This window comes from Helianthus annuus, chromosome 5 (assembly GCF_002127325.2).
Source record: "Helianthus annuus cultivar XRQ/B chromosome 5, HanXRQr2.0-SUNRISE, whole genome shotgun sequence".
Taxonomy (NCBI): Eukaryota; Viridiplantae; Streptophyta; class Magnoliopsida; order Asterales; family Asteraceae; genus Helianthus; species Helianthus annuus.
In genome coordinates, this window is record NC_035437.2 from 154,581,755 (window position 1) to 154,604,603 (window position 22,849).

General features: G+C 38.9%; 2 protein-coding genes across 7 annotated transcripts; both read right to left on the reverse strand.

Annotated features, from left to right (window-relative positions):
• Nucleotides 1-760: 760 nt before the first annotated feature.
• On the reverse strand, nucleotides 761-4,274 carry LOC110943979. The gene is made up of 3 exons (XM_035990024.1): nucleotides 3,740-4,274; nucleotides 939-995; nucleotides 761-840 (listed from the first exon to the last, which is right to left on the reverse strand). The coding sequence occupies exons 1-3, from the start codon at nucleotides 4,272-4,274 to the stop codon at nucleotides 761-763; spliced, it is 672 nt and encodes a 223-aa protein (XP_035845917.1).
• A 4,060-nt stretch (nucleotides 4,275-8,334) lies between these two features.
• Nucleotides 8,335-19,449, reverse strand: LOC110941920 (shikimate O-hydroxycinnamoyltransferase). 6 transcript variants are annotated; one of them, XM_035990292.1, is made up of 4 exons: nucleotides 19,229-19,391; nucleotides 19,041-19,135; nucleotides 9,383-9,843; nucleotides 8,335-9,311 (listed from the first exon to the last, which is right to left on the reverse strand). In XM_035990292.1, exons 3-4 carry the CDS (start codon nucleotides 9,788-9,790, stop codon nucleotides 8,415-8,417), a joined length of 1,305 nt encoding a protein of 434 aa, XP_035846185.1. In that variant the 5' UTR covers nucleotides 9,791-9,843; nucleotides 19,041-19,135; nucleotides 19,229-19,391; the 3' UTR covers nucleotides 8,335-8,414. The 6 variants fall into 6 exon arrangements, with proteins under 6 accessions (XP_035846185.1, XP_022039303.1, XP_022039304.1 ...); XM_022183611.2 differs by lacking the exon at nucleotides 19,041-19,135 and having other exon boundaries at nucleotides 9,383-9,831; nucleotides 19,229-19,449; XM_022183612.2 differs by lacking the exon at nucleotides 19,041-19,135 and having other exon boundaries at nucleotides 9,383-9,784; nucleotides 19,229-19,448.
• Nucleotides 19,450-22,849: the final 3,400 nt, after the last annotated feature.

Below are 22,849 nucleotides of genomic sequence, written 5' to 3' on the forward strand. Positions count from 1 at the left end.
ACGAAGATGGAATTGACGGAAATACCAAGAACAAGTCTTGGATTCTCACAATTTATGATCTTGCTTATTTAGATTATTTCCAACTCCTTTTACAAGGATTTAATTCAGGATTCTTCTTGCAGTAACATTCTTAATAATCTAATTTCCATATAAAGGATGGAATTTTATTTATTTAGAAACAACCAGTTAATATATCAGATGTTTATCAAATGATTTAAGGATCTTGGGATTTATAAATTTGGGTCATTCAGAGGTGTTTTAATAACATGTCGCCCTTGGGTCATTCAGAGGTATTTTTAATAACATGACGCCCTCTTAAAAATCCTACCATACATCTTTATATTTGATCCGGGTTACTGACACGTTTGTCCCACATGACACGTGTCTTTATTTTATTGGACAGGAATTTTCGAGGTGTTACACAAAGGTATAATAGTAGGTTTGTTATTGGTAGAAGTTTTTCAAATGAAAAACTCAATTTTTATGTCCACCATTCTGCTTATTTATGTTTTCAGATTCATATCTTATATACGTGTACAAAGATTTAGATTTACCATATTGATAGTTATTTATTATTTGAATAATGTAGCTCTATTTCGAGACAGGAATCATTAATTTATACTTACATACATATAATCAAATATATTGTTTTAAAAAAATGAATCAGTATTTGCCACCAAACGTGTACCCATCTCAATCATTCTTTCTTTGTACCTAATTGCATTTTTTAAATCATTAGTTAGTCTAGTCTTTCCCCAAATCAACTAAATCCAAACCCTTTGATAAGAGCTTCACCGCCCCCGGAATCACTTTCATGCCCGATACCATCTTTATCGGTCCCTGAACCCCCAAGAAAAGCAAACTTACAATGTAAAAAGGAGTGGCCGGAATCTCTCTAGAACCCAAATCAGGTCACCGGAGTTCGTTTCTGAGATCACCGCCATCGCTATAACCAGAACCAGCATCATAACTATAACCAGAACCACCGACATTGCCTTCAGATTCAGTAACCATAATAATTCTATTTAAACAAATCACAGTCATGGATTATAAGCCTGTAAAACTTTATGTACCTCATTTTTGTTGGTTTATCGTCAGAATTTGGAGACACACCATCGTCAATGACGGATTGATCATTGCATATTGAAACCCTAACCCTAAGCCATCGTTGGTCTTGTGCTTGCACCACTACCGTCGTTCCTTGATTCTCGATTTATAGAAGAGAGCCATTCACGCACATGAAAGGGGTTGTCGCCGGAGCACCGCCATGCCTCCGGCTTCCGTCGCAGGCTATTCTTCTCCGGAAAGTGGTTTTTGCCGGAGCACCGCCATGCCTCCGGAACTTTCTCTCTCTGCTTTCACTTGTCTCTCTCAGACGTGGTATAAGATCTTGAGACAATGTGGCATACCACCACAACACGTGTCTCTTCATAACCTAAAACAAAAATTTATCTACACGTGTCCAACCCCTTCTCCTATGACGCTCTAACCTACCGTTAAATACACTATTCATTTCAATTGTCTTATTAACATATAGTAATTGATATTAATTGGGTTTAGGGATTCTTCTATAAATATTCTAATTGTAACCTATTTCATCCATTACATCTACATAAAACTTTTATTTTCCTTAAAAGTCATAAAACTAATAAAAATATACAAGTTCAGATTGTTGTTCCTTACCATTATACCGTTGTAGGAGCCTAATGTTGATGATAGTCTCTAATTACAGCCTCAAACTTTCTGATATGCAAGCCAATAACACTTCACAGGTTATTAACCGATAGTGACTACCAACCAATAAAACACCAATACTTAAACCCTAATCTGTTCAAACTCATTAAACTCAAGAATGGGAGGAATTTTAGGCTAAGTTTCTTACCAATCGAACCCTAGTCGCTGATGATTTGAGTCGACGGTGGCGACTTTCCGATCCAGCCACCGAACCGCCTCTAGAACCTTCAAACCCTGGCGGATCTCTCTTTTCTTCGGCATCTCTCTTTCTCTCTCCCTCTCCCTCTCTCTCTCTCTCTCACTTTATCCCGTTTTTCTTAGCCCCTCCCTCCTCTCTCGTTTTGGCAAGTGGAGAATGAGAAGGAGTTGAGAGAGAACACCTGGAAAATGGTCCACGCGTGGTGTATCAACAATAAGGCGCGTGGACCATTCAGGAGATGACAAACCTAAAACACTATTCATTCACTTCAAATATTAACAGATATTAATGATATAGGTTTTATAATATATCTTATATTCATAAGCTTAAAAATATTAGGAAATTTAAAGAATTTAAAATTAGAATATAATATCTAGTATCGAAGAAATTTGGTTTGAGTTTGGTATTATCTTTAATCTTTAAACTAAAACTAGTAGTATGACCCGTAGACAATGTACCGCGGGCCTGTCGCAAACATCAAATGAATTAGTCTACATGTTATATGGTGTATTAACCATATAAAACACGTGCTTCAACGTATTCGATTTAACCCAATGCAACATATATAAGCATTGCAGTTTGATCAAAATGTAAAGTAAATCAAAATTATACCGTACAATCATAACGTATTATATATGACCCGACTCATACATATGAAAAGTACAAAAAAAACATAAAACATGTACAAAGGAAAAACTGACATGTGTAATCAAAATAGATTAATTAGAGCTATTAAAAAGAAAAAAAACAAAAAATGACAAACGAAAACACATTGGATAAACATAAGTGTTTTGCAAAGTGAAAGAACCAAACTCAGGAGATGTAATATATAATATAATATTAATTTTACCAGTCGCATGATGCGGTAGGGTCGAAATGTAGAGTAGTTTTGATTTATAGCATCGAATGAAAACGTATTATACTTGGCTCCACTCAGTTTGGAGCAAAAGTTAATTGGATGTATACCAACTAGAAACACACATAAATAAGTACGTAAACATATTATATTTGACCTAACTCGTTTCCTAAAAATAGTCTACATCGAAACGTGGAAAAACTTGAATTTATACCCACACGTATATAAAAATGCATACGTAAATAAGAGTATTTTTAAAGTAAAGGAACGAAATGGGTAAACTCGAAACTTTAGAAACTTGAGGACGTCAAATGATATTGGACAAAGTTTTTAAACATAGTGATAAGTTAGTTTTTGAAAAAAGAAATTAGCGAACGAAAGTTATTGAAGAAAAAATAAGTTAGTAAAAAACTTAATAGATTAAAAATGTATATTATATTTAATGCATGGGTAACGTTGGAACATTAATAACTTAAGGGTTAATTTGTAAAATGGAGTAGGGGCCAAAAGTGCTAACTTGCAAAATGGATGGGGTAGCAAATCTAGGGCTAAAAGTGCTAATTTACAAAATGGAAGGGGCATTGTAAAATGAAGTAGGGGCAAAAGTGATCATTTGCAAAATGGAGGGGGTAAGTGTTATTTATTTATTTTATTTTTTTTTTTAAAAGAGAACTTTAATAAAAACACACCTCCGACCCAAACGGGCAAAAGACAATACACAACAAACACCCCCGACCCAAATGGGCAAAGGGCAGGAAATTACAACATATACATCGGATATTTACACCACTCACCCCAACTAATACTATTACAAGACGTTCTATTTTTAAACCAATCAAAACCTCTCGATTTAATCTCCCTAACAAACTCCTGCGGTCTACGGCTGATTTTCTTGAAGACCAGTTCGTTCCTACCTTTCCAAATAACCCAGCAGCAAATAATAACCAAACCTTGAATAATTTTCTTGGCTTTTTTTCCAACTTGAGAATAGTTATGAATATCCAATATGTCTTTGAAGTCGAAAATAAATATCGGTGGAATTTTACACCACTCACTTATTCCCGCCCAGACCCCCGTCGTCATAGAACATGCTGTGAAAAGATGCTCCACCATTTCCTCAAACTCGTTACAAAAAGGACACAAAACAGATATGATATCAACATTTCTTCTTCTTAAATTCAATCTCGTAGCAAGTCTATCCAAATTACCTCTCCACGCCACAATGTTGCATTTAATAGGCACCCATTTACACCATTCAGAATTAGGAAGCTGACTATTACCCCTTTCGTTGATTAAAGCCGTTTTAACCATCTTCACCGAAAATCCGTCTTGACTATCTTCATTCCAGACCCACCTATCCTTAGAATTGTTAAGGATCACCTTATTTAAGGTCTCTCTGCATTCCTGCCACTCCTTAATCTCCACGTCCGACTCTGGCAATCTAGACCAGTACCAATTGAACCCGCCAATTCCCCTGTTCCCCATCTATCCATAAAAGGCCTATCTCCCTCCTTTGATTTTAATAAGGTTAAACGATTTAACGATATTTTTCCAACACCCTCCCAGCTTACCATTACAAGGAAGAAAACTTCTCTGATTCACATTACCATGACAAGCATCGACCACTTTCCTCCATAAGTTTTGATTTTCCACCCTGTATCTCCACCCCCATTTGACTAAAAGAGCCTCATTAACCTCTTTAATGCGACTTATACCCAACCCTCCTTTAGATTTAGGCCACGTCACCCAGTCCCAAGCTACCCAATTCATTTTAATAACATCGTTTGACCCTGCCCAGAGAAATTTTCTCATTTTTGCTTCCATTATCTTAATGACCCCAACAGGAATTTTGTACAGCGATAAGTAGTAGATAGGGAGGCTTTCCAACACTGAGTTAATCAGGGTTAGTCTCCCTCCCATCGATATTGATTTCGCTTTCCAAACCGACAGCCTTTTATCAAAAACCTCAACAATCGATGTCCAATTACTTATTCTATTCATATTAGCCCCTACCTTAATCCCCAAGTAAGAAAGAGGGATGTTATCCGTATTACATCCCGCCAAGGTCTTCCACCCCCATCCCGTATAAATTAGATTTATGTAAATTGATTTTTAGGCCCGAACACAGATAAAAAATTCTCAAACATCTCGCCACACCCAAAACGTTATCCTTATCCCATTCCCCCATTAAAAGAGCGTCGTCCGCATAAAAAAGATGCAAGATAATCGGTCCATTATTAGGCGTTTTAATACCTTTAAACCACCCATCCCTCCCAGCTTTGAAAAGATTGCTAGAAAGAGCTTCCATAACCACTAGGAAAAGGAACGGAGATAATGGGTCGCCTTGTCTAATACCTTTGGAGTAACCAAACTCAAAGGTGGGAGATCCATTGACCAACACCGCGGACCTAGCCGAGGAAAGAAGCCCTTCCACCCATTTACACCATAGACTAGGAAAACCCATTTGCTCCATGATATCCAACAAAAACCTCCAACTAACATTATCATACGCCTTTTCAAAATCGATTTTAAGCAGGAAAGCCTTCTTTTTCTCTTTTTTCAACCAAGCAATAATTTCGTTTAACATTAAGGGACTGTCAAGAATGTACCTTCCTTTAAGAAAAGTCGTCTGATTTTCTGAGATGATACTTCCGATAACCTTTTTGAGCCGATTAGCGAGAATCTTAGAAATAACCTTACTAATCACCCCAATAAGGTTAATTGGTCTGTAGTCTTTCAATCCCAACGGATCCTTGTTCTTTGGTATAAGAGTTATAAAGGACGAACCACACCCCTCCGAGATATTACCTTTACTATAGAAAGAAGCTAACATGTTAGAAAAATCATTTTCGAATAAAGACCAATACCTTTTGATGAATTTGAAATTAAAACCGTCTGGACCTGGACCTGGAGCTTTATCCGCCCCACACTCGAAAACCGCACTCTTGATCTCTTCTTTACTTAATGGAACAATAAGAGATTTACCAAAGTTGGAGGTAAAAGAAATGCACCGACATTTCCTTTTAAGAATGTATAGAATAAAATAAATATTTTTTAATTGGAATGTTTGAGGGTGTAGGAGAAACTGGCATGTGGCATTTTATGAAGTCTTTTATTAATATTTAGATTAGATTAGATTATATATATAGGGTCAGGATCATTTCAGAACCATAAATATTTACAGAACTCCGAATAAACAATCTTTTTATTTATATATTTTTATATTTATGATAATTTTATCATTTATTATGTGTATTTTTACGATTACATACATGTTAAGAGCAACATTATCATTTTTTATATGTAATTTTATAATTACACATATGTAAACTAGTTTTTTTACATATATGTAATTAGTTATGACACATATATATAATTTTGGCAATTAAACATATGTAAACTACTTTTAACATGTATGTAATCATAGAAATATATATAATAGATGATAAGAAGATCCTAAATACAAAAACTTATATATAAAATGATTGTTTATTAGGAGTTCTGAAGGTTCTGTGGTTATTTAGAGTTCTGAAATGAACTCAACCCTATATATATATATATATATATATATATATATATATATATATAGGGGATGGTTCAAATGAAAACCACTTTTATTGTGAAAACTCGAAAACTAACTAAAAAAGCCTAAAAAACATACAAAAAAAATTTTTTTTTTTTTACAATTTTTTTTAGAAAAATCGCTACTTTTTATATATGGAAAAAAAATTTCAAAAAAAAAAAAATTTGGTTGTACTGCACATGTGCACTAATACGGAAAGCCTAAACCACTTAACCCACCCCCCACCGACACCCCCCAAAAACCTAAACCCCCCACCCCCCCCCCCCCCCCAAAAAAAAAAACCTAAATTCACCCTCCCACCAAAAGCCTAACCCCCCCCCCAAAAAAAAAAAAAAAAAAAAAACCTAAACCCCCCACCCCCACCCTCCCGAAAACCTAAAACTAAACCCTAAACATAAACCCGAAAAAAACCTAACCCCCCCCCCCACCCCCCAAAAACCTAAACCCCCCTCCCCCCACACCCAAAAACCTAATCCTAATCCTAAACCTCCAAAAAAAACTAACCCTAAAAGTTAAACTAAACTCAAAAAGTTAATTTTAAGCATGTAATGCACATTGTAGTACATGTTATATTGCACATGTGCACTACTATAATAATAGTATTGAAAACAAGACGACACCATAAATCTTTTTTTATGTCATAAAAAATATGCTCGAATATACTTGAATGAAAGATAAGAAAATTTGTGATCTTATGGTGCCATTTTTGTTTTAAAATGATAACGTATGGAGAAATGGAAAATGTTTGAAAAGTTATATATTTTTTGTTCCAATTTTACCCCTCCTTTATTAAAAGTCTTCCCCCCTCCTTTTTAGTGGGTTTTAGTTAGTTTTCTAGTTTTCACAATAACTAGTGGTTTTCATTTGAACATTCCCCTATATATATATATATATATATATATATATATATATATATATATGTGTGTGTGTGGGGGGGGTGTGAATATATATATCATGGTGTAATTTTGTCATACAAGTTCCTTTTTAGAGTAAATTCTTAAAATCGTTCATGAGGTTTGGACATGTTAGTCTGTTTCATCCAAAACAAATTTTTTTTTTGTATCGTATTGCCCTTTACTTTTGGGCTAATTTGTCATTTTCATCCAAACGTCTATTTTTTTTTTTTTTTTTGTTGCCAAAATCGTCTCTGATGTTTGGGATTTTTTGCGGTTTTCATCCAAATATCTGTCAAAAAAATAACCCAAATTAGATGTTTGGTTGAAAATGACAAAAAATCCCAAAAGTGAAGGATATTACGATACAAAAAAGTTGTTTTCAATAAAACTAACAAATATGTCCAAACCTTAAGAACGATTTTAACAATTTACTCTCCTTTTTATCATGTTTTTGTTTTTATTTTGTATCTAAGTTGACATGAAGGAACTCATTTAACTTTTTTTTATTATAAACTAAAGCAACCCCAAATAAGTGATTACAAAGAGCCTATTTTTTTATAATAAACCAAACCTATCTTATATAAATACCAATTAAATAAACCAAATAATTGAACCCTTTATTTAAAATTCAAACTAAACAATTATTAACCAAATAAAAGTCTTAACAATCTCAAAGAGACAAAGACTTATTACCCAATTCGAACTCTTTCTTATACCCCTGGTTTTCAAGATTAGTCCAACAATCTATACATCTGAATTATCAATTACACCAACGTAGTTTTTTTTTTCTTAATTAAGCATGTATAAGAAAAAATGTCTCATATCGTACGATGATGCTTTTGTGAACAGTTAGGGTAAATAGTAGTAGACGTGCACAAAGCCAGTTTTTTAGAACCGGAACCGGGTAGGAACCATCGTATTTTTTTTCCTTAGTTAAGCATATCATGTATAAGAAAAAAATGTCACACCCAGAGGCGAAGCTTGCCCTCGAAAACGCGGGGAGGGGGGGGTTGAAAACGTATATACCCAAAAATTTCTATAATAAAACTATATATATTCCAAGTAGTAGTGAAAGTAATTTAGACCCGGAAAATAAACCCAAAACCACGTATAATATGGATATTGTTGCATACAACTTGCTGAAAACTATAAACTACTGATAAAGCGATCGTTTACTGTTGCATACAACAACTTGCTGAAAAGCTTCATTTGTTCAGCTTCCAACCCAATGATGATCGATAAGCTCCCATCATTTATCGGGCTCGGTAACACATAACACCTACCTGGTGATGGGATCCCTATTCGCCCCATGAATACAGGCCGGCCCCATCCAAAGTCCGCATTGTGAATCGGGATCCCAACCCAACTAGTTATTATAAGATTTGTGTAGCTATAATTAACCTCCGGCTTTTGACAATGGCGTTGTTCCAGATAATCTATTGCTGACCTTAGATAATCGTTATTCATCCTCGCTAATGCATCATGGATTCTACTTGCAGCGTACCATGTAGGTTTCGAATGAATGTCGCTCGCTGTCAGTATAACAGCACCTCTGAAGATAACATTCCCGAAATAGCCGGGTGGAAGTGGCGGTTGTAAGCGGGCACGCCCATCGACAGAAAAGTGGAGCCTAGTTTCCACATCGTCTGGCAGACCACGGGCTTTACACACGCACTTCCAAATATGGGCCGAGAGAATTTCAAAAGAGCTGTAGCGGATCGTGTTACCGTCTTCCTTTGATTTTGCTTTGAGTAGATCGAGTTGGTTTCGCGTTAACTTGAACATTGAGAAGCTGGTTTTGGTTTTATCTAAGGGGGCTTGGAGTGGTGTTGGACCTGGGTGGTATTCGATGTGCTCAAAAACGGGTCGTGGTGGGTCCCGTGCACGAAGGAGGGTCCGGTTTATGAAGGGTGGGAGAGTGATGTCAAGGCCACGAGCCATATCGGACCATGTGTTCATGAAGTGCATCGCAGACCATCCATCCGCGACACGATGGTCGAAACCAAGTCCTAGTGAAACCCCACCACATTTGAAGCAAGTTACCTGCTCAAAAGACGGTATACATGTCAGATATAAGTAGAAATAATTTTGACATATGTAATTATGTTTCATACCTGCAAGACGAGCAGCGGATATGATTCAAATCCCAGCAAATTATCGACCACCGGAACAAGTTTCGAGTACTCCAATGTGGGTGAAAAGTCACCGAAATCATCGATAACGCCATCGGACTCAGCTTCCAAAAACAACGCCCCTTGTCCTCGACAATCGATCTCAATCCGGCCATCTTGGCCGTGTTTAAATCGGCCTGCCATTGGGTAAAACGCAACCAAAACCCTGCTCAAAGCATCCTTCATCACTTCCGTATCAAAGAAGTTGGGGGCACCATTAGGCCGGTAAAAATACACCGATAGCGTATGAAAGTTCAAAGCAGTGAGATCAAGGCAAGAGTTCCATAGGTTTACCGCCGGTGTCTCCTCCGCTGGTCTCACCATCGTCGATTCTCTTACCACCACCTTCATTTGTATTTTTTTTTCTTCAATTCCAGATGATGTTCTAGCTTCTAAAACCCACTCTTCGTAAACAATTTATACATATGAATCATTATCTACAATAACACAGTATTTGTAGGATCCGTTCGCATAAATAAATAAAATAAACAATATTTTATTACTGATTACAATACAAGGAAAGCTAAAAATAAAATACTAGAACAATACAACTGAAATAAACCAAAATACAAGAAAGGAGTAGAAGCAGAGTGGCTGAGGCACGTGAACACACGCTTCCCTTAAAACAAATTCCGAGTCTCCCAGGAGTACTCGTTTTGTTTCCCAGGGTACAACAGCCGGAGCAGTGGTACTGCCGGAATTCGCCTACAACCCGAAGGTTACCTTGAAGCTTGTAAGAAGAAGATGAACAGAAGAGTGTAGAAGATTGTTTGCATATAGCTGTTGTTGCTGGTGTCCTTCTGAAGTGGGTATGGAGCTGTATTTATACAGCTCCTAGGTTGAAACAGTCAAAATGAATTAAATGAGAGGTTTAAATTGCATTAAACGTCTTCAATGCAATTTAATACGTTATTTAATTCTCAGTCAAAGCCTATTAACTCGTCAGTTACGAAGCTGGACTGAAACTGCCTAGTCATTCAATGCTGGAAGCTTCTGCGCGCGCCGCGCGCCCATGCGCGGTGCGGCATCTTGGCTCACTGCCATGCGCGCGTGCGCCACACTTCTGCGCGCGCCCATGCGCGGTGCGGCATATTGGCTCACTGCCATGCGGCGGTGCGGCGTGCGCCACGTCACCTGTGAGTCTATACGTGCGCGCCACACAGTCGCGCCGCATTGGCTCACTCTGGTGCGCCGCGCACGGCACAGCAGGACCCATGCACCATGCGCCCAACCGGGCGCCTCGTGTACCCGCGCGCGGTCAAAAATACAAAGGCGGCTCTCAAGCGGCTCGGTGCGAAGTGCAAAGTGCAAAGTGCAAAGTGCGCCACATTGCGCCTCATCGCCCACGCCACGCGCGCGTGTGCGAGTGCGAGTTAGGGTGCTCCGCACCCTTCGCGAGGACACTAGTGTGTGCTTCCATGAAACAATAAGGATGGAGAGTTCCACCTTAAATACCCATTTAAGTTCCATCTCTCCTCCTATGTGGGACAAGGTGCTACTTTCCCTTTAGTTTCAACATTGAATGTTCCAAACACCCAACTTTGAGCATCGATATCTCATTCATCTTAGCTCGGTTTTGGACGCGGTTTAGTTCGTTGCGAAGCTCTTCCAACATAGAACACAAACCCACAAATAAATACATAAAACCCGCTCATTTTATTATATTTATTTCTAGTCCAAAATAGGAAAAAATCATTTTCCTATATTTGTGAAAAATGCTATTTTCACTTATTTTCCAACAATCCCCCACATGAAAAATGCTATTTTCATCAAATTTCCAACAATCCCCCACATGTATGGAAATGGATCTTTTCCTTACACTTTTCAACGATAAACTTCGACAGTTGAGTATTGCAAGATAGGTAGGTTGAAGCCTTTGAACCTTCTTTTGTGAAGCGCACTTAGCTTACTAGCGGTGTGTAGACGCGATGTCCTTGAACATACCCCCATTTGTGTAAACGACAATACACTTCACACAATACTCTCCCTGGTTTGGCCAACTCCTCATTGTCGTGTCCTATTATGGTCCTGGAACACTGGCCTGGTTCTGCGAGAGCTCTAGGATTTGCGCACCCCACAAATCCATTTGAAGCGACCCCACTTCTCTCTAACATAGGTGATTCCCATGAATCATTAAAAGCATCATGGTTATTTGATTTCCCGAAATCATTAACCTTAATATGCTTAACCTCACTTCATGTCACTGATTGGAATGGACTAGGAAGTATATGTAACTCCCTTTTATTTAGTTTAGGGTACTCCCCCACAGTGACTCCGTTTTGGTAATATCTATGTTGTCAAAAGCGCAAAAAGCGCGCGCCTAGGCGCCCGGGCGCAGCGAGGCGCACCTATAGCGCCTGGTGGTAGCCTAGGCGCAAAAATGGGTTTTTTTGAAAAAAATGCTGCTGAGGCGCAAAAAGGCGCGCGCCTAGGCGCAAAAACGGTGCTGAGGCGCAGTGGATAAGCAGGAAAACTGAAAAAAATGAAACCGAGTGCGTGCAAAAACTATTATATATGATCTTAAATGGCATATATAATAGTTTTTTTAATTTTATATGTGGAATCTTATTTATTTTCAAAGCATAACATATTTTTTATATTTTTTTTCTCTATGTGCGCTTTTCTTAAAAAGCCCACGCTTTTTTTGCGCCTTGCGCCTAGGCTCCGGGCGAGGCCGATGCGCCTCGCCTGCGCCTTGCGTCTTTGACAACATAGGGTAATATGATTAAGTTGTCCTATTGAACTTAGATCTTGGGATCTCCAGTCAACTAAGTTAGGTTTCCCTCATATTCCCATTAACCACGGGCTTTAGTCCCATTCCTCTTGACGACGTTTCTACTAACTCTCTGCTTAAGCCTTTTGTAAACGGGTCCGCAATGTTATCCGCTGATCTCACATAATCAATTGTGATAACACCCGTTGAGAGTAGTTGTCGTATCGTGTTATGTCTACGTCGCATATGCCTTGATCTGCCATTGTACATCAAGCTTTGAGCTCTACCAATCGCTGATTGGCTATCACAATGTACACATATGGCTGGCAAAGGCTTTGGCCATCTTGGAATATCTTCCACGAATTGACGTAGCCATTCCGCCTCCTCGCCTGACTTATCCAAGGCGATAAATTCAGATTCCATTGTGGATCTCGCTATGACCGTTTGCTTAGAAGACTTCCAAGCAATAGCAGCTCCTCCAAGTGTAAACACGTAACCACTTGTTGATTTGGAATCTTTATTATCCGATATCCAGTTTGCATCAGTGTATCCTTCGATCACTGCTGGTTGTCGGGTATAATGCAGTCCATAGTCTCTTGTGTATCGTATGTATCTAAGCACCCTCGTGATAGCCTTCCAATGATCCGCGCACGGATTGCTGGTGTATCTACTTAGCCTACTCACCGCGTAAGCCAAGTCGGGTCTAGTACATGTCATTAGATACATTAGACTGCCTATAATTCTTGAATACTCTAACTGAGCAACTCCAACTCCTTTATTCTTCTTGAGATGTTGGGAGGTATCAACTGGAGTTCGAGCGACACTCGTATCTCCCGAGTTGAATTTTTCAAGAATTTTATCCACATAGTGAGATTGACTTAACACAAGACCTTCTTGGGTTCTTATGATCTTTACTCCAAGAATCACATCCGCTAAACCCATGTCTTTCATGTCAAATCTCGCTTTCAACATGCTTTTAGTAGCTTTGATAATTTTATCATTACTCCCAATGATAAGCATATCGTCTACATAAAGGCATAAGATGACATAACCTTCATTTGTGTCTTTGAAATAAACACATTTGTCGCACTCATTTATTTTGAAACCATTGTCAATCATGACATGATCAAACTTTTGGTGCCATTGTTTTGGTGCTTGCTTCAAGCCATACAAAGACTTGACGAGTTTACATACTTTACCCTCTTGACCTGGGGCGGAGAAACCTTCAGGTTGCTCCATGTAAATTTCTTCTTCTAAATCGCCATTTAGAAATGCGGTTTTAACGTCCATTTGGTGAACTTCCAAATTTCTTAAAGCCGCTATAGCAAGAACCAATCTAATCGAGGTTATGCGCGTCACAGGAGAGTAGGTATCAAAGTAATCTAGACCTTCCTTTTGTCTAAATCCTTTAATCACCAACCTAGCCTTGTACTTATCAATACTTCCATCAGTTTTCATCTTCCTTTTGAATATCCAGCGATATCCAAGTGGTTTGCAACCAGGTGGAAGATCTACTAACTCCCAAGTATGATTTTGCAATATAGAATCTATTTCATTTCTTATTGCTTCTTTCCATTGAGGTCCTTCTGAAGAGGAAACCGCTTCGCGATATGTATTGGGCTCGCCCTCAACCATATAGCTAACGAAGTCTGGACCGAAGGATTTTTCAACCCTTGGCCTTTTACTTCGCCTACGATCGGTTTCTTCAACCTCAGGTTGTTCATGTGTCTTATCATGAACCACCTCATCAACTGGTGTAGATGAACTTTCACCTACTTCAAAATTGGGTGTTGATGACGTTGCATGTGTTTGTCTTCTCAAAGGAAACACATTTTCAAAGTAAGACACAACGTTAGAATTCACCTCCATAATAGTGTTTACGTGTACATCAGGATTCTTGGACTCATGTACAAGAAAGCGATGTGCACTACTTTGATGTGCATACCCAATAAATATGCAATCAACAGTTTTGGGTCCTATCCTAAGAGCCTTAGGAGGTGGTACAGTCACCTTTGCTAGGCACCCCCACACTTTCAAGTATTTGTATGAAGGTTTCTTCCTTTTCCATAACTCATATGGAGTTTCGTCTCTCTTTTTGAGTGGTATCCTGTTCAAGAGATAATTAGCCGAGAGAATGGCTTCCCCCCCACAGTTCGTGGCTCACCCCAGAACTTATCAACATGGCGTTTATCATTTCTTTCAAAGTGCGGTTCTTTCGTTCCGCCACGCCATTTGATTGTGGAGAGTAAGGAGGTGTACACTCATGTACAATGCCACTTTTTGCGCATAACTCGGCAAAAGGTGCAACATATTCGCCTCCTCGATCGCTTCGCAAAGCTTTTATCTTCTTTTGAAGTTGATTCTCAACTTCATTTTTATACAAGATAAATTTACTTATTGCTTCATCTTTACTTTTTAGTAAATATACATAGCAATATTTAGTACTATCGTCAATAAACGTGATGAAGTACTTATTTCCACCTGTTGTGGGTACCGCTTTTAAATCACAAATATCAGTGTGAATTAAATCAAGCGGTTCGGTTATTCGTTCAACCGATTTTGATGATGTTCTTGTAAGTTTGGATTCAACGCATGTTTCACATTTATAGTGTGAATCAATATGGAATGTTGGTATACAATTTAAATTGATTAAACGGCGTATTGAATTAAAATTTACGTGACCTAATCTACCATGCCATTTATTCGATTCAGAAAACTCAAGCATATAAGTAGAAGTAGTAGCAATTTTATTCATGTTCTTGACAGCCATTACATTCAATTTGAACATTCCATTTTGGGCATAACCCTTGCCTACATACGTTCCTCGTTTAGTTAGTACAAATTGATCGCTCTCAAAAACTAAACGAAATCCAAACTTGTTAAGCAACCATCCCGAGACTAGATTCTTGCGCAAGTCTGGGACATACAACACGTTGCTTAGAGTGAGCTCCTTCCCTGAAGTCCACTTCAAGATCACTGTTCCTTCACCCATGATGTCAGCGGTGGCTGCATTTCCCATATACAGCTTCTCTTCTCCAGAAAGCGCCTTGAAGGTGGTAAAGAGACTTTTGTCTGCACAAACGTGACGGGTCGCACCCGTATCAACCCACCAACCTTTTGGAGTATTGGTCACCGTATTGACCTCATCCATCATTGCGCTTTTGTCGGAAATCATTGCCACCAAAGGCATTCCGTCTTCATCCACCATGTGCGCACGCTCACGCTTTGGTTTCTTGCATTGGTTAGCCCGATGCCCCGGCTCGTCACAGTTGTAACAAGTCCCTTGGAACGTTTGAGGTTTCTTTTTCACAACCCCTTTCTTCGGTCCAAGGTTGCTAGCCTTTGCTTTCCCTTTCCCTTTGTCCTTTTTCCCCTTGCCCTTTGTGCCTTTAGAGGATTGCCCATGCTCAACCACGTTTGCACTAGCACTAGGCTGCACAAGGCTGTTTTTTAGGGCGATCCTATTCTCCTCTTCTATACGAAGACGAAGAACAAGGTCCTCCACCGACATTTCCTTCCGCTTGTGTTTAAGATAATTCTTAAAATCCAACCAAGCAGGAGGTAATTTCTCAATCATGGCTGCCACTTGAAATGTCTCGCTAAGTACCATTCCCTCGGCATGGATGTCATTTAGTATAATTTGCAACTCTTGGACTTGGTTCATAACCGGCTTGTTATCAACCATTTTGAAGTCCAAGAAACGGGCGACAACAAATTTCTTTGTTCCCGCATCCTCCGTTTTGTACTTTTTCTCCAAAGACTCCCACAACTCTTTGGAAGTCTTGATATTGTAGTACACATTATACAGTGCATCCGAGAGACCGTTGAGTACATAGCCTCGACATATGAAATCCGAATGCTTCCACGCATCTACCGCGCTCAGAGCCTGAGCGTCGGTCTCCCCTTCCGCAGGTTGGGGAGCGGTTTCCGTCAAGAACCTCGCAAGGTTCATGGTGGTCAAGTAGAAGAACATCTTCTGTTGCCACCGCTTGAAGTGTAGACCCGAGAACTTCTCAGGTCTTTCAGCATGATTTGCCACTGTGGACGCTCCCACAGTGTTGGCAGGGGTTCCAACTACAACATTCGTATTGTTGTTGTTTGAGGTCGACATTCTGAAAAAATTAAAATTTTAAAAGTTTAGTCAAAATATTCTGATTTACGCAAAAACCAGAAGTAAATAATTAAATTTTAATTTTTTTTTTTACCACAAATTTACTGTTTAGGCTTCTAAGTCCAACTTTGAAGACCAAAACAGAAAATTTTAATAATTAGAACTTACTGATTGGCTTCTAAGTCCAACTTTGAAGACCAAGTCAGAAAGTTTTAGCAAATTTATAGGACAATTCTGATGTAAGCAAAATTGTTTTCAACCAAAGTCGCTCCTTTGAAGAAGAAAACAAAAAAAAATCTGTTTTTAAAACACAAACTGAGTGAAATCAAAACTGGTTTGAATCACAAACAGAATGGTTTTGATTACACGAACGGTTTTAAAAATTTGTTTTAAGATTGTAGGATCCGTTCGTATAAATAAATAAAATAAACAATATTTTATTACTGATTACAATACAAGGAAAGCTAAAAATAAAATACTAGAACAATACAACTGAAATAAACCAAAATACAAGAAAGGAGTAGAAGCAGAGTGGCTGAGGCACGTGAACACACGCTTCCCTTAAAACAAATTCCGAGTCTCCCAGGAGTACTCGTTTTGTTTCCCAGGGTACAACAGCCGGAGCAGTGGTACTGCCGGAATTCGCCTACAACCCGAAGGTTACCTTGAAGCTTGTAAGAAGAAGATGAACAGAAGAGTGTAGAAGATTGTTTGCATATAGCTGTTGTTGCTGGTGTCCTTCTGAAGTGGGTATGGAGCTGTATTTATACAGCTCCTAGGTTGAAACAGTCAAAATGAATTAAATGAGAGGTTTAAATTGAATTAAACGTCTTCAATGCAATTTAATACGTTATTTAATTCTCAGTCAAAGCCTATTAACTCGTCAGTTACGAAGCTGGACTGAAACTGCCTAGTCATTCAATGCTGGAAGCTTCTGCGCGCGCCGCGCGCCCATGCGCGGTGCGGCATCTTGGCTCACTGCCATGCGCGCGTGCGCCACACTTCTGCGCGCGCCCATGCGCGGTGCGGCATATTGGCTCACTGCCCATGCGCGGTGCGGCATATTGGCTCACTGCCATGCGGCGGTGCGGCGTGCGCCACGTCACCTGTGAGTCTATAGGTGCGCGCCACACAGTCGCGCCGCATTGGCTCACTCTGGTGCGCCGCGCACGGCACAGCAGGACCCATGCACCATGCGCCCAACCGGGCGCCTCGTGTACCCGCGCGCGCATGACTGCCACGTCATGCGCCGCATCACCTACCACTTGGTCCTTGCAACCCTTGTGCTTCACCACACGCGCGCGGTCAAAAATATAAAGGCGGCTCTCAAGCGGCTCGCGGCGATGCGAGCGTGCGAAGTGCAAAGTGCGCCATCAAAGCGCCACATTGCGCCTCATCGCCCACGCCACGCGCGCGAGCGAGTGCGAGTTAGGGTGCTCCGCACCCTTCGCGAGGACACTAGTGTGTGCTTCCATGAAACAATAAGGATGGAGAGTTCCACCTTAAATACCCATTTAAGTTCCATCTCTCCTCCTATGTGGGACAAGGTGCTACTTTCCCTTTAGTTTCAACATTGAATGTTCCAAACACCCAACTTTGAGCATCGATATCTCATTCATCTTAGCTCGGTTTTGGACGCGGTTTAGTTCGTTGCGAAGCTCTTCCAACATAGAACACAAACCCACAAATAAATACATAAAACCCGCTCATTTTATTATATTTATTTCTAGTCCAAAATAGGAAAAAATCATTTTCCTATATTTGTGAAAAATGCTATTTTCACTTATTTTCCAACAGTATTTACCGGTGACGAATTCAGAACTTTTCAATGATCGTGTTAGAATAGGCAAGTAAAAAATTTACATTAAATCATAGCAAAAAAAATAAATAAATAATCGGACTTCCAAAATTTGTGACATACAAACTACTTTGTAAAAAACACATTTTACATGACACTAAACACCTTGAGCAAGAAGCAAAAGCAATATTACTATTTTAGTTCTACAAAATTGATTATTTGATATAGATTTGTAGCAACAGTATTACCAATGTTAATATGCTACATGTGTAGTAGTATTTGAGTTACTTATATTGAGTAATAATATACAAAAAGAATGGCTGCTACTTATATCCAAAACATAACTTAGACTTATCAGAGCATTCACATCCTTTCCACCAAATCTACCTATAATCACACTAAAAAACAATACATTTTATCTCTCATTTTAATTAAATAATACTATTTTATACCTTTAGCATCATCTTTTCTCTCTCCTCCACTCACTATCCCCTCAAATATAAAAATGAACAGTCACGTTTTCACTCTCCTCCACCCGCACCACTTAACTTTTTATAATATAAAAAACCACTCACATAATTTGATGGATGGGATGCTAATATATATACCTGACTTAATATTAAGTAAGAAAATATACAAAAAGAATTGCTTCTATTTATATCTAGGGTGCAAACGAGCCAAGCTACTGGAGATCAGCTAAAAAAAAAACTCGAACGAGCCGAGCTTAAACGAGCTCGAGCCTAAAAAACAAACTCGTCTAATAAACGAGCCCAATCCCGAGTTTCGCTTACCAAGCTCGAGCCGGCTCACGAGCTTTAACGCCCTACTATTCATATATATTTTTATCAATATATTTAAATACTAATAATTAATATCTATAAATTTATGAAAAAAATAATGTATGTATAAAATAATAATTGTAATTGATATAGATAATTAGGAAATACCAAACAAGTCGAGCTCGAGGATGAAAAATTACCTACAAGCCAAGCTCGAGCTTTAGAAACAGAGCTCGGACGAGCTCTCGAGCTTTCATAAGTAAACCGATGATTGAGCTCGAGCTCGTTTGCACCCCTAATTTATATCCAAAACATAACTAAAGACTTAACTTAAATTCAATATGAACAAAAAGGATAATGAAAACAAACAAATACGAAAAAAGAATACCTGAATTTTGGTGAGCTGCAGATTATGCGATTTGAGGAACTGCAATTTGGGGATAACTGATACTTATTTGATTTTATCAATAACCCATAAATATACAAATCAGTGATTGGAATCTGAACTTGATTGTTGATTAGAATTTGAATTGCAGCTTGATTTTGGCCTGAAGGGAATAATTTGGGTAGTCGCTATCTGCATCTCGATGGTTCCATACTTCGTTACTAGATTGGGCCGGAAAGAATATGGGCCATGGGCCTGTTGAATGTATCCCAATCTCATTAAGGGACGTCCTCGTGGCATCTAGGGACTAGGGACCACAAAAAGGTGTCCGGTGAGTTTACCCGAAACCTGAAATATTTAGATTGGGTATACACCTTAGGGTATCCGAGGCACCATGCGGGGACTTGTTCGGTGACCCAGTCCCTGATCGGGAACACCGCCGCCATCACCGCGGAGACCCAAATCGGGGAGGGGAATCGGGGTTGGTTCATCGCGTTGAATTGCACATGGATCGAGGAACGGTCTTATTTTCCAACGGTCAAATTTAAAAAAAAAAATTTAATTTAAACTAATATAAATAACCAACTTCACTAATTTTTTACCACACCCACCACTCTCAAACTTTTATACTCTAAAAATCTATCAAATACAACAAAAGCCAAACCGAGCAATGGAGAACCAACCCCGCGAAGCCAAGAAAAAAACTAAGGGACAGGGCTCGCAACCGTCTCGTGGTGGTTCGAGCGGTGCAAGTGCACAACCACAACCCCCTTTCGGATATACTTCACAACCCCCGGTTTTTTTTTCCAACAACCTTCACACCCCTCCTTTTACAACACCCAACCACCCAACCTTCAACCCAATTTCGGCTATTTTCAAAATTTGTTATCAATGGATCCTCCTCAATCCCCCGCCTTCGACCCGTTTGGTTTTCGTTCCCCACAAGTTCCATCTACACGAGGAAATGTTGAACGTCCTCTACCTATTTACGACGACGAGGACGAGGAGGTAGTGCCCGAAACTCAAAATTTGGGCGACTATGAAGATGACACCGGCGACGATAAATATAATGTGGATGAAGACGCCGGCAACGAAGAAGATGACGCTCGGGATAAAAAGGGAAAAATGGAGAGCCAAAAATGGACAAAGGTCCAAGAAAAGGCGTTGGCGAAGGCGTGGGTACATTGCTCTACCAACAAAAAGAAGGGCAATCAACAAAACCGCGATAGTTTTTGGCGTAAGATTTTAGATCATTTTAACGCCACCGTTGGTGGAAGTAACCGGACCGTGCATCAAGTACGTTCGGCCCGATGATGACGAAAATAAACTTTTTCAACGGCCTATACCAACAAGCGGTAAAAATTATATTTTTTAACGTTGTATATTTTTTAATTTTGTTTACTAAGTTCATATTTTTTTAACACTTATTATTTTATAATATGTAGGATCGCACACGAGGAAGCGGGTGTAGCGATCTCAACGTGATGAAAGTCGCTTTAAAGGAATTTAAAGATAAATATCCGAACGGTTTTCAACATGTCGAGGCATGGGAGGTCGTTCGAAAACACGACAAATGGGCCCAAGTCCCATTGTTGGGTGAGGAAGGGGAAGGTTCGGCACAAAAAAGAAAGCCCGTTGACGTGGACCCTTCCATACCCGATATGAACGAAGACCCCTCGCCACAAAGAACACAACGGCGAGACAAGCGTCAAGCGACATCGTCCGAGGGCTCGGCCGAGTTGGCGGCACAATTCAAAGAGTACACCGCCATGAAAGAAGCGAAGCACGCGATTGAATTGGAGGTGATTGAATTGAGGAAGAAAAGAGAGTCGGAGGCTCGCGAGCTCATATCGGAACAACGCGAGACGATGAGAAACTACAATTACGATCTATGTGTAACACCCCAAAACCCGAATGTTTATATTCGTTAAATGTTATGATATGGTACATCAAGAAATAAATGACTAGGTTATTTAACCTAGTTAAGAGTATGGTAGAAACAATTAAAGGATGAGAGTTGTGCCAATTATAATTAGTGGCAAACTTGAGGGACTAAAGTGGGGTAAATGAAAGTTGAATTTATAAAAAAAAAATGCACACATACACACACACACGATGGTGTGTTCTGGAAGAAGCCGGGAGCTCCATGAGAGCTCAAGAACCCTAAGCATGAAGAATCATCAAATTGAAGGGTGAATCGAGGTCTAAATCCATAAATAAACACGGATTAATGATCACCTACACGAGGAGAACACAAGGTATGTTTTAAAACTTAGATTGGCGATCTTGCACGAAGTAGGTTATGTTCTAATCCGTGAATTGGTATGAAATTGAGTATGAGCATGTGTTAGAATCATCATATATATTATTTTCACGAACTTAGTAAAATAACGTTAAAATTAGTGCAATTTCACTTTTGCCCTCCGAACGTCCATACATATATATTATATGCGCATACCGCAAGTGGGGCGAATATATGATGTTCAATGTTTATAAAAAAAATATATAATATGTGCAACATCTTAGGTAGCGTTCGTTTCATGGAATGGAATGGAATGGAATGGAATTAGGAAGTTTTTCTTTGTAAAATTGATCTTAGTTGGGGGAGGGAGGAATTTGAAATCCTTCACTCTAATGAAATTTGTGACTATTTCAACATTCCTTAGAAATCCTTCACTCTAATGAAGGAATGGAATGGAATGTTGAAATAGTCACAAATTTCATTGATTAAAGAAATTCATGGGATTTCAAATTCCTCCCTCCCCCAACCAAGATCAATTTTACAAAGAAAAACTTCCTAATTTCATTCCATTCCATGAAACGAACGCTACCTTAAATGTTTGTTATTAGAATCAATTCAATATTATGAATAAATAAGAAAGATAAAATACCAAGGGAAAGAAAGCATTATTTAAAAAATATCTTTAATTTATAACTTAAATTTGAAGATAATATATTATTAAAAAAATAGAATATTTATAGCTTAAATTTGAAGATAAAATATTATTAGAAAAAATAGAATGATTCTATCCGACATTCAAAGTAAGATAAGATTTAATATTAATTGATTATTTATTATTTAATTAATTGATATAAGATAAGTATGAAAAGGCAGAAAATTACAAATGTAGACGCCTTCAATGAATGACACGTTTCACTTATTGGTTTCTTTTATTACATAGTATAGATGAGTATACTTGATACCCGCGGGTATACCTGATACTGGATGGGTAATTACCCGACACATACATGATGGGTAATTGGGTATTGGGTTGGGTATGGGATTGGTATTACCAATACCCAACCTGAACCCGGCCCATTGCCATCCGCATCAGGCATTTCTTTCGTACGTCGTTGCATATATTTATGACGCTAATGTCTTTAACACCTTCATCATACAGAAAGAGCAAAGATGGTGAGAACCTGTGGTCACACGTTATATTACGTTGCACTTTGTCACCATGAACGTAAACTGGCAATAGACCAATCTAACCACTGAATATTTCTAAAGTCGGTTCTTTTTTACATTGAGCATGTTAACATGTATCTCTTCTCAGCGTTTGATAAGGCGAAGTCTGTAGATGTTAACATTTGTTTTAGCCAGTGGCTAACTTATTGTTGAAA

What these genes read in the sequence shown, in the direction of transcription:
- LOC110943979 (XM_035990024.1), bottom strand. Translation starts at nt 4,274, where the DNA reads ATGGGGAACAGGGGAATTGGCGGGTTCAATTGGTACTGGTCTAGATTG. An exon ending in AGCCAAGAAAATTATTCAAG is followed by an intron (nt 996 to 3,739) that starts GTTTGGTTATTA and finishes CTGAATCTGAAG; the next exon opens with GCAATGTCGGTGGTTCTGGT. An exon ending in TTCTGGTTATAGCGATGGCG is followed by an intron (nt 841 to 938) that starts GTGATCTCAGAA and finishes TTGGGGGTTCAG; the next exon opens with GGACCGATAAAGATGGTATC.
- LOC110941920 (XM_022183611.2), bottom strand. Translation starts at nt 9,790, where the DNA reads ATGAAGGTGGTGGTAAGAGAATCGACGATGGTGAGACCAGCGGAGGAG. An exon ending in ATCCGCTGCTCGTCTTGCAG is followed by an intron (nt 9,312 to 9,382) that starts GTATGAAACATA and finishes TCTTTTGAGCAG; the next exon opens with GTAACTTGCTTCAAATGTGG.